The sequence below is a fragment of the Pteropus alecto genome, unplaced genomic scaffold (assembly GCF_000325575.1).
Source record: "Pteropus alecto unplaced genomic scaffold, ASM32557v1 scaffold103, whole genome shotgun sequence".
Classification (NCBI taxonomy): domain Eukaryota; kingdom Metazoa; phylum Chordata; class Mammalia; order Chiroptera; family Pteropodidae; genus Pteropus; species Pteropus alecto.
The window spans coordinates 11,252,537-11,264,855 of record NW_006436288.1 but is presented as its reverse complement, the minus strand read 5'-3'; the positions used below and the strand labels follow the sequence as shown (position 1 = coordinate 11,264,855).

General features: G+C 34.3%; 1 protein-coding gene across 12 annotated transcripts in view; it reads right to left on the bottom strand.

The window, feature by feature from the left end:
• PPFIBP1 (PPFIA binding protein 1) overlaps positions 1-12,319 on the bottom strand; it is a 148,971-nt gene that overhangs the window by 26,989 nt on the left and 109,663 nt on the right. For all 12 annotated transcript variants that reach the window (XM_025047405.1, XM_025047403.1, XM_025047407.1 and 9 more), the window contains 5 exons: positions 11,372-11,503; positions 7,654-7,746; positions 5,768-5,882; positions 4,029-4,061; positions 2,559-2,620 (listed from right to left, as the gene is read on the bottom strand). In XM_025047405.1, coding sequence (XP_024903173.1) covers positions 2,559-2,620; positions 4,029-4,061; positions 5,768-5,882; positions 7,654-7,746; positions 11,372-11,503 — 435 coding nt within the window. The remainder of the gene's footprint in view (positions 1-2,558; positions 2,621-4,028; positions 4,062-5,767; positions 5,883-7,653; positions 7,747-11,371; positions 11,504-12,319) is intronic.

Below are 12,319 nucleotides of genomic sequence, written 5' to 3'. Positions count from 1 at the left end.
TCTATTTAGATTTCTTAATCCCTCGACCAGATAGATATTCTACTTTCATAACCCCCACTATCTACCCAACACAGACTCCAAAACGTAGAGCTTCGAGGTTGTGTCCTTTACTCTCTTCTCTTTTCCCATGCCCTCACTGTGGTTAGTTAAAAAATGAGCTCCTCAGCCCCTCCCACACTAATTTTGGGCTTGACCATGTGACTTGCTTTGGCCAATGAGATATCAACAAATGTGGTTCAAGCAAAGGCTTGAATGAAAAGTATTTGCACATTACAGTTTGCCCTCTCTTGCTGCTCTAGGGAACACTAAGGCCACTATATTAAGAAGCATAGGCTAGTCTACTAAAAGATGAGAGACCATTTAGAGAAGAGATATCTCAGCTGAGGCCATCCCTAGACCTGTCTGTCAATCATGTGAGTCACACCTTCCTACACCAACCAGTCCCATCCCAGCCACTGGATAAATATAGAGATTAGCTAAGCCAACCCAGACCAGAAGAGCCACCTAACCAAACCACAAAAGTATGAGAAGAAATAAATGCGATCTGTCATGGAGCAAAAAGTAACTGATACATCAACCACAGTTTAGTCCCCACCCATCTACAACTCTATATATTTCTCCTAAAATTGATGAGATTCACTCCCTGCCAATCTATACTTCTACATTTATCCTGCAATTTAGATCCATTTTCTAACTTTCTATGAGAAATCTCCTTTTAAATGTTTCATGAACACATCAAATTGAATATATCTAAAATGAAGCTTATTATTTGCCCCCAGACTTCAGCCTCTACCTGGATTCCTTAACGCTCTGAGGGCACCATCATTTGCCCAAACCAAAAACTTACTCTCGAAACCAAAGATTTAAAAATCTTGTTAACCTGTAAATTTCTCTAAAATCTCTTCCTTCCTTACCACTTCACTGTCACTTCACGGTCTTACTTCAACTCCTCTTCATTACTCACTCAGACTATTTTAACAGCCTCATAATTTGTCCTATCTTTGCTCTCCTTCCCTTATTCTTGCCTCCATTCTGCCACCAGAGTTAGCTTTCTAAAATGGCAGTTTAATTATGTCACCATCCAAGTTCTACAAATGAAGACCCAGATCTAGTATACGAGGTTGGCTATCACTCACTGCAGCTCTTCTGTCAGCCTCATATACCCACTCCACCTATATCTCATGCTCCAGAACTTTCCCAGCATGCACTGGGCGGTTTCAAGCCTTGGCTTTGAAAACATGTTTTTCTTATGGATCCTTTGCCTAGAAGACTTCATTTTTCCTGATAAACATTTCTTGCTCTTCCTCAGAATCTGCTCAAATATGTCCTCTTTGAAGCCTTCTGAAACCACTAAGAAGTTATATCACTCTTGGTGTTCCTACTTGAGCATCTAGTAAGCCCTCAGTCAACATTGGGAGTTTTTTTTTTTTTTTTCTATTATTGCTTTTTGAAGGGGAGAAATTAAAATGAAGTTTGGTTATTTTTTCCCCCAAATAAAAGCTCTGTGGACAGCTTGCTAATAACTTATTTTTATTCAATAATGAGAAAGACTAACAAAAAGAAACCTAGATACATGGATGGGTTGGTAGGACAATGAGTTTATTTCCATGGAATAAAGATCAAATAAAGAGAAGAAAAGGTGAAAATAAATAGACAAATAAACCAGAGTAGGCAAGAATGAGAGAAAGAAACTTAGAATGGGAGAAAAAGATCAAGACAGAATTCTTTGGCATTTGCTCATTTTTTTTACTTCCTTGAAATTCCTCTTTTCTTGAGAAAATGCCTCCTTCTTCTATTCATTGAGGGACAGAAGGAGAGAGCAGTTTTGACTACAGGAGCTGAACCCAGCCATTGCTTCCTGCTGGATATACGTCGGGTCAGGTAAACCATGAAGAAACACATTTCTTTAGTAGGGTAACTGCATCTCTGCTTTTAGCAGGATGGAGTGGGGAGATACAACCAGAGGAAAAGAACTCCCGGAGACTCTGGCATTAGGCCAACACAGCTAAAACAAAGCCTGGAGCCATACTTGATTTCACTCCGTGCCTCTGCTTTCTGGCATCTTGCTATTCAGGAGAGCAGAGACAATCCCAGATGTGAAAGAGGCCAGGAGTGTGAATGAAATAACATATATACGAGAAGAAAATCAACATGACTATGAAACTAAAGTTGTCATGGGCTACCTCCTTCAGAGTTCATATGGTAGCCCAGAATTTCCAGTGACCACAGAAAGGATGTGTTATGGACTATAACTTTTCATTTGTCACTGGAATATAAAGAACCGATTTGGGAGCTCAGATATTTTCTAAACTCATGCGGGGTAGGGGACAGCAAATTCTCAGTGGAGCTACTGGTCTCCATTCCTGTGCACACAGCCAGTTACAACCGTGACTCCCAGGGTTGAGCATATGCAGGCAGGAAGGGAGAACGAGTGTCTCTCAATGTCAGGGGTGTTTAGGGTATGTTCTTTCAAACAGGGATATCTCAAGAAAATGCATGGAATGATCAAAACGGCTTTATAACACAACCAAGTAAAGATTTAAATTTCATCTGGATACCTTTTCTTCATTTGCTGCCATCAAAGACTCCACAGCCTTTTTCATTTTTTGTACTTCAATATCTGCAAATATCACATCAAATCAGAAGTCAGTTAATTCAGTTAAAATGTGTGACAGTAATGAGAAGCTACTGACGCTTCATACTGAAATGTTTTAAGGTAAAGGTGCTAATCATTTGTTTGGTTTGTTTTAAAGGGCACATTTATATCCATATTCTCTTTTAGGGAAAATCTAAAAAATGAACACCTCTATCTCTCTCACCTGAATAGTCATCGTTCCAGATAAAAAAATAAGAATAAGTGAAAGTTAACTACCATCTCTCAAAGCGACAACAAAATATTCATGAGAACACTGACAGTGAAATTTCAGTGCTGTAACAGTAAAAACACAGTTTTCAAAACAGAAACCTATAAAGCAGTGGGTAAAAGCGATGAACAAGGTGTACATAATGACAAAAGCAGAGAAAATGATATTCAGTTTTAACCAAGATATAGACACAAATGGTAAGAGCCTGATGAAATATGGTATTTACATGAGTAGTCATGCTAAGAAGCTGGCTGTGGGTTCCATACAGAAGAATATTAAGTACTTTGCTTCATCTATAAACTTCATTTCCAATACTATTTTAAAACATAAAGGCCAAAGAAAAATGAATATGATTTTCCTTAAAATTTGATATTCAAATATAAAAGCATGTTACTTTAATAATAATAATTAAAAAAATTAAGATAAAAAGTCAACCTAGATGAATTACAGATTAAAAAATAGGAAACAAAAAAATTTCAGCTAAAGTTGCCTGCTTTTGAGGGGAAAAAAATTACTAAAGATAATTTTTTAAAGCGAAGCATCATTCAGCATTGATATAACATTTTCAATTAAGGTATATTCTACGGAAATTTGACTTAAGAGTTCAATGTCTGGAGGAAAGAGCCATTAAGGATTTATCTTTATGCTGCATTAAACAATCCAGACTCCACGAATCAGCCTGGGTACAACCTTTTTTGTATTTCCAATTGGATTTATGTTTAACCACCCCCCCAATGTAGACCTCAGTGAAAAAATAGGCTACAAAACATCAAAAAGCAAAAGCAAAGTTCAAAATAATCTTTCAACTATGGTAAACCTTAAAAAGAGGTTTCCATAGGAGTATAAACATTATTTTCTCCTCTGACCCTGTATCTTCTGGGCCACAGAGAAAATGGTTTCTCACCTCCAGCACTCTGGGTGCCCTGCTGTATCCTGTGGAGCAAAAGGGCTGAATCAGATAAAATCCGCAAAAACGGTCTTTTACTCCTTGTTTTTACTGTTTGTTTATGCTCTACTTTGTACACTCTGAAGAAATGGACAGCTTATTGATGAAGCAACTTCACATGTTTGGTGAGAGAAATGTTTTAAAACACATGCAAAGAACAGTCCAAGTAGTACTTTTGGTGAATGTAAAGGCTGATGGAAATACACCAAAAACCTTACTTTTTTCTTTGAGCTTCTTTTTAAAATTTTCATCTGTGCAGGAAAACCCATTGAATTGGAAGTTAGCATACATTACAACAATAAATAATACTTTTAAAGCACTATTATTTCATCTCCTTTTACCTATATAAAGAGACTCTAACCTCATAGACTGAATATTAAGCACTATTTTATGACTTCAGGACTGGCACTATACTACTTAAATGCTTTATGTGAGGTTAAAAAGAGAATCTAATGTAATTAATCAGAAGAACTAAATTTGAGTTACTACCCCTGTTACTTTGTCTTTATGAATCTTGATTTTCTCATATTAAAACGAGGCCTGTGGAGCTTCTTACACTACATGTGATGAAAAGCCAGTTAATGTTGCACTGGCTGTTTTATACATTTCTATTACAGTTCGATACACGGCCCTCCTGAACGTGACTAGTACATTGCTTACGTCACATTCAACTCACCGCTGAAATGGTCTATTTCCTATTCAATGAGATGAGCCCACTGACCATGCAGTTAGATGCTATGTCAACGACAGATTGCCATGAAGTTTCTAAACACTTGCTCTCAATCCCTGTATTTACCTGGTTCTGCACTGGTAGGTAATAAGCAGTTTACAGCTGGTGGTACCAGTCCTTGCATTGGACCTAGGGTAGCTCTACTCTATACACTCACTAGCCTACATGTCCCATAATTCCATTTTTTTTCTTCGAATCCTAAAAGCATGACCTGTTTGTGAATGTCCTTTAAGAACATACAATTCTACATATGCCAAATTATGGAGGGGAAATGATCCATTTTTCTCAATGTTTGACAAATTGAGTTTTCTGATGGATAGGGAATGCCTACAGGTATATAAAGCCAGGGTTTCTAGAGCCAAGAAGACTTTAGCAGTAATTTAATTCAAGCTCCTTGTTCAACAGACAACAATAATATCAAGGTTTACATAAGAGATAAAAATGTACCAAAGCTACACTAAATGGAATTTGTTCTGTTTCCAAGGAGTAAGAAGTTGCTTTTGACACAGTCATCATTTGTAATAAAAAAAAAATTTTGATTTAGTGTTGTCAGATGTTATGAGTATTTGTATTTCCAAATATAATTCAAAAAATACATTTCATTAAAGTTCTCTTCTATTGAGTACAACCTACATTATTATTAATTATAGTTCATGTAATATCCAGGACAAACCTCCTCAGTTATGAAAACAATTTTGAGGTAAATTCATGCACTTTTCGAAAAACAGAATTAGCCTATTTTTGCTTTCTAGAAGGTTGAGGGCTCAATGTATAAGAAATTTTCACTAATTTTCCAAATACAGAGGCTTTCCCTCTTCTCTCAACAGGGCAGACAAGGTTTCTAAATGTCTTTATATTGTCTCAATTCCAGTTTAAAGGGAAAGAATCTTGGGACACAGTAATGGTTCCTTTTAATTCTTTTTGACACTCACTTATATTGCAGTTTGGACAAGAACTGTCTCATAATGATAATTTATAATTTAGAAATCTAAGAATAAACATTCAATAAAGTACAGAGTTGCCCTTCTCCAGCTGCTGAAGAAGAAGTTCATAGATCACCAAGCACGGGCAAGAGTCGGAGGATTCCCTGTGGCCCTGGGCCTGGATGGCTTCTACTCTTCCCTTTCTTTGAGGCTAAAACTATACATCAACTAACATTAGTTTCTTTTAAAGATCTTGGAGGATTTTAACAAAGTAGGATAACCAATGTTAAATATATATTCTTACCTCGATCAAAAACTTCAATCCCTTCTCCTTTCATCTTGCAAAACAATTTTTCTTGTAGCCTTTTTACTTCAGATTCCTTCTCTTCTAATTGTTCTTTTAAAGATGCCAGTTCATCCTACAAGTGATAAATTCATTTAAGAAAGAGTAGATTATGACTAAAAGAGAATATTCAAAGAGTATGTTCTTAAGCCAATAATTAGTTTTTGTGATTGAAACAAAAAACTACGAGAATTCAGACACAACTTTCAGAAATCAGACAGTGGCAATGATAAGCAGGAAATAAGACAAGTAATAAAAGTCCAATTTATAATAATTATGGTATAATTATTTCAAGTTTCTTTGTGACCAAATTAAAATCTTTTAAAGTATAATTAGGACCAGGGTAACCCTAAGCTTGTACCTTGTGTTAAACAAAAAATCTGACCATGTTAATAAAAAAAAATAATAATCGAATTAGATGCTTAGTGTCACAAAAGTAAAATGAGATGCAAATTGGAACAAATATATTAAGACTTGCTTGACATTTATTCAGCATTTCAAGATTTTACTCTGGTTCCCTGGACAAGGCAGAGCTTAATTAGGAGGAAAGTAGGTGATGAACAATTTTAGTCAAATCATGGGACTAAATAATTCATCCTTATCACTAAGACAATAGAACAGAATCTCCTACAACAATGGAAAAAAATGAATTTAGAAAACAGATTTTAAGTCTTTTTTTTTTTTTAACTACACAACTACTAAAGACTCCAAGTCCAATGTTCTATCCACTTTCTAAAGTTAATTTTGGTAAAGAATTAACTTAAGCAAATTGAGTTTTGCTGGCTGTCTTCACACAGAAAATAAAGCTATGTGATGCTAATAAATGCACATTTATTTTCAGTAACACATTTTATTTTTAGTCTCTACAGATATTTATTATATTTAGTACTATGAGAAGATGTGTCTCTCTGGTGAAGCTAAAGAGTTGGCCCTATAGTTTTTATTTACGGTAGGAATGAAAAACAAGCACAAGGAATTTTCAGTAGCATTGGAAAGAAGTGCCTCCCTGTTCTGTGCTTCTTCTAATCAGTAATTTCTATTCACTGCCATGACATAGTTAACTGCTGTATACATTTACCTACAAGAAAGACCCAAAGAATTCTTTCTAATACGAAACAGAATTCTTTCATGGGTGAACTTTCACAGTTATTTTATCATGCTTGGATCTCATATAGTCAAAGAGAGCAAGATTTAATTTATAAACAAATACTTTTTTATTTACCTGTTTATTATTTTTCACTAATTATGTAATATGTTTCTGAAAACAAATTAGGGATCACATTCTCCCTAATCAGCTTTAAATGTATTTTTAAAAAACAGGTGACACACATACACAAAATGAGTGCACAAACTACTAAAAACACCATCACAGCAAAATGACACATGCCAGAAAGCAACAAGCCATGGACCCCATCATCCAACGTCTACTACACCTTCAGTGACTCCCATTTTTGTTCCATCCGCTGCTTTTCATACTGCATCTGACCCACCTTGATTTTCATGCTAGAAAGTTTGGCCATTAAAGACTGGTAGAGAGACAGAGGAGTGAAAGAAAACTATAGATAGAAAAAGACAAGCTAAATAACCAAGAAAACAGCATCAGTTTATAAAAGAGGTTAGATAATTAAGAGAAATGACAGGTTATGTTCTATCACATTAGTTAAGCTCTGATTTTTATTCAGAATAGCAGTTCTTAAATCAAGAAGTTCTCCAGCTTAGAGAAATTTTAATTCACTTGTAAAACATCTTCTTTATCATATACTAAATAGGAAACATTTTATTTATATTGATCATAGATAAGTAGTGGAGCCATTTATTTAAAAAATTTTGCCATTGAGAATACTTACTTTGGTTGATTTAAGCTTTTTTTCATACTGAAGTCTTTCATTGTCCATTTCACTGACTCTTAACCTCAAATTATTGACCTCTTGCATTAGCCCCTGTCCAAAAAGAACCAAGGAAATACATTAGGAAAGCAGTAACACAGTTATCATTACCAAAATAGCAGCTTAGAAATCTTAAATCAACATCTTAAGTCCTGGTTAAAGTCATATGTATGTTTCTCCTTGAGAACCAAAGCATGTATCCATTTAAAACACTGCTTTAACTTCCTAATGCCTCTGCCCTAAAATGACGGGACTGTGAAAATAAAAGTGACTGATTTTGATTAAGAGAGGTAGCTAATCACTTACTATCATTGATCAGATATATCTAGATTAAAATTCATTATATGAACTCTATCTTTTAAAATAAATCAGAGGAATTTTCTTTAGTAAAATCAATTATTTTTAGGGCCTTTTTAGTGATATGGTGGATGTTCATAAAAATATTTTTCTAGTCTCTTCATTTGTCTACAAAATACAGATTGTTTATCAACCCAATCTGGGAGAATGGAATGAAATTTAAATCCTTCAAACCAAAGATTCTCTACTTGAGGATGGATGAGGGCCCTGTCATTTACAAATATATTCATAATTTTATCATAAATTTATAATATGTATCATAATTTTATATTTGGAAAATAAAATAGAAAGTTATCCTAATGTTTTCATAATACAAATATAATCAGACACCTTTTCTACTGCCACTTAAAAAAAAACAAACTAATTTGTTTGTAAAATTTGTCTAAACATTCTGAGAAACACTGACATTTTTGTCCAGAGTCCAGAGAATAGGATAAGGAAATGAAAATGCCAAACAATACCAACTTCTCCAAAAGAAGGGCTTGAATACTCTGTGGAGGAGATGGGGGAGAATGTATTTTTTTTTTTTTTTTTTTTTTTTAAACTATAAGCCATGAAGGCCCCACCAATGGGTAACGTGTTTTTGGTCCTCTCTTTTACAAGATGTTTATTCCTGAGCCACAAATTCACGGTTGACGGGACAGAATTATATAAGAATGCCATGAAAAATAAAAATAAAATAAAATAAAATAAAACAATGCTATAAGAAATAAAACTTTGTTAACAATGAATTATTCTAAACTTTTAAGTATAATGATTCAACCTCACAAAGGCTAGGAAAAGAGATGCTATAATGAAATAACACTTTCCAGAAAAACCACAAGCATTTAAATATTTTTGTTTTAAGTGGTTTTTTGTAAAATGGGGAAAAGTATTAATTAGCATTATTATATTATTTATTTGTATTATAATTATTATGGATAATGTGTCAAAAAGAGGACATCTATTTTGTCCTTCTACAAATGACATCTTTTAATAACATTTTAGTTGACTTCTCATCTACAAGCTCAGAATTCGAGTCTAAGAAAAAGTCATTTCCCCTATTTATAGGTCTCATTTAACTGTCCTTGCATAATGAGTTCTTAGTGACCTTCCTTCATCAATCTGATCTTTTTAATATATATTTTCCCACTTTCTCATTGTCAAGAAACAGCTATGAACAACTGAAGTAAATAGAATTATAAGTTGAAATCACTTTTCTGTTTAAAAAGAGCTCTTCAATTATCCTTTGTGCCAACACTGTAAATATGAATGTAAATCTCTAACCTGAAAGAAGTTGTACCTTCCCATAATAACTCAAGCTGGAAAATCTGGAAATAGCTCCTTAATATGAGACTTTAAAAAATGGAATACAAGTTTTTTCCAACTATTTTCTTACCAGAAGATCAGTCCTTTTAAAAAAGAAAATCCCTGTTACCTTTCCCTTTTCTCTTCCACAGAACTCTTGACTTCCACAGAAATTCAACTTGACATCTGTGCTCTTACCAGAAGGGGGCACTGTTGAACGATGCTAACCATCTCCTCCTACCAGCAGTTCCTAGAACAGGCAAGTTCGCAATCTTCCAAGGTTTCAAAACTTTAACCCCCTATCTTTGGAAGTACCTATACTCCAATATTTTCTTAGAAATTGATCTCCAAATAATCTAAAATTCTCAAAGTTAAAGAATTTCGGATCTGTGAAACAGCCAAGGAAACGTTTTTGTTTTTGTTTTTGTTTATCAAGGGAATAATAATAGGGAAACGAGCATATTCGATTTTAATTTTAAAGACTGTTTTAAGTATTTTCATATATAACAACGTTTATCAAACATCCTATAATCTCTGAGCATGTTAATACTACATTTTACCAACAGAGTTAAATATTCATTAGAAAATTATCAGAGATTGAATTTACTGGAAGTTGACGACAAGATCACTTTTCATATGATTGAGAACACATGACTGAAGCAAGGAAGTACAGGAAAAAAATTTATAAAACTGCAGACAAATTCAAGAGATGTAAATATTCTGTGGTCTTATTTTAAAAATCATGAAACATCTACTTCAATTTAATCCCGATGTTCGGTTAACATCTAGTATCAAAATTAACCACAGTCATGCAGGTTAAGAAATCCCCTGAACTTTATGTATATAATGTAGGAGGCCAACTCTTGATACCTAAATAATGTAATTTCTTTCTCTCCATCAGAGTTAGCTCCATGCCATGTTGTCCACCTGGTGACTGAATTCTACTGCTGTATTATGTGGGGTCCAGGAAAGACAGTAAGGGACAAAGAGGAAAATATCCAAACAGATTTTTAAGGAAAGTACAAAGGCAAGTATTTTAAAGAAACTGGGTAACTTTTTAAGTTCTGAGTCCCAGTCTTAATCAAAGGAGAAACATGCTCATACAGGTGACTGACAAAGAACTTTAAGATTAAAACTTGAATGAAGTTGGGGATTTCCTTTTGCTACTGAGGAAGTCGTACCTATATCAAGACTCTCCATTATAGTTATATCTTGATGGAAAATTGAATTTTTACAACAGCAATGGAATAAGCCTCATTCAATTCAAATCTATGAAGGGCTTTCATACAGTAGATAATATATGTAATGTACCTCACATGGTAAGGACATGTAGTCAGTGTAAAATAAATGTTTGAAATGAAGATAGAGGGGAAAAAAGATTTCTTGCCCTCTCTCCTTGGTACCCGTATTCTAATCCAGTTCGACACCTCTCCACACCCCAACTGAGGAAATAAAATAGAGAAAAAAGAAAAGGAATTTCTACAGCCCTTTACAGTTCTGTTCAAATAAATAAATTCAAATGGAAATGCCACCCCCAAAAAACTGTAAGCAAATAAACAAACTAGAACACCTGGATTAACAATAAAATAGGTAGAACAAACAAGAAAGCATGTTTAGCCATAAAACGAGTACTTCAAATTGTAAAATCTGCCCTGAATCACAAAAGTATAGTGAGCTTTATTTAATCAGAATAACTTCTGGGTGGAGTAGACCAAAAGTAGAAGGCTAAATTAAATGAGCTTTAAAAATCTGTGATTTTTATGATTATATAATGAAAGCATGTTTTCTATATATATTTTTAAAAAAATCTATAATATAGTAAACAATCAGTGTGCTTAAAAAACAACATCACGCACTGAAAACCATGATTTCCACAATGAAGGAACCAATATAGATGAACAAATGAATGAATGGACAGATGTACGAACAAAAAGACAGAAGTTCCAAATGTCCTAAAAGTCAAAAGTATGTGCGATACACACATACACACACATGCATGTGTATGTATAGTATATATAGAGAGGGTACCACTTACCTCTGTGTCTCTGAACCTATCTTCATAATCCAATCTGTCCTTCTCTACGGCAGTCAGTTTTAACTTCAGGTTAGATATTTCAGCCATCAGATCCAACTTCTGAGTTTCTAAGGATGTCCTACTCAGAAGCTCCTATTAGAATTTAAGAGATACATTCGAAAGTTGCTTTATTATAAACAGCCACATGTGGATGTGTCGCACTTATGACTACAAAGGCAGTAACTATCAAGTAGAGGATATGATGAAGATTAATTACCAAATAGATGCAATTTAGTTAACCTTCATTGAGCAGAACTAAACACATGTCTGCTTAACGGGGAGACATATGTTAAATAGATACACACATATATAAACCTTAGATAGTCTTAAGCCTGATCATAACACTGATGACGATGATACCGTTATGTTTGCTATGTGCCAGGCACTGTTCTGACATGTAGTTAGGGGTTTGATCCTCAATCCTTATGAGGAAAAAACTCATAAAGATAACTCAGGAATTATCCTCATTCAACAGATGAAGTGAGAACAGAGAGGTTAAGAACTTGTCAAAAGTCATACAGCAAAGGAATGGCAGAGCAGGGACTCAGACCTAAGCAATTCTGCTCCAGAGTACACTCTGTCCACTACATTACAGGACCTCTCACATGCAAGCACCGTGTCTGTGTGCGTATGTGTGTGTTTGTACACACAAGTATTTTTTCAATAAAGGTCACATATGGTACTTATCTTTTTTCTTAATCATAAAAATATGTTCCTGGTTGCGAGTTAGGAAACCATATGAAACAATAAAGATAATTAAAGTTACCTACAACCCAATTAATATTTTATTCCAGATTTTAATTACATGAACACTTCTGATTATGTTTATGTTTCTTCGGACCCTGTTATTCTAGGTTTTTGCTTAAAAGATGTCAGTCTAAGTGAATCATGAAACTTCCTGGGGCATCA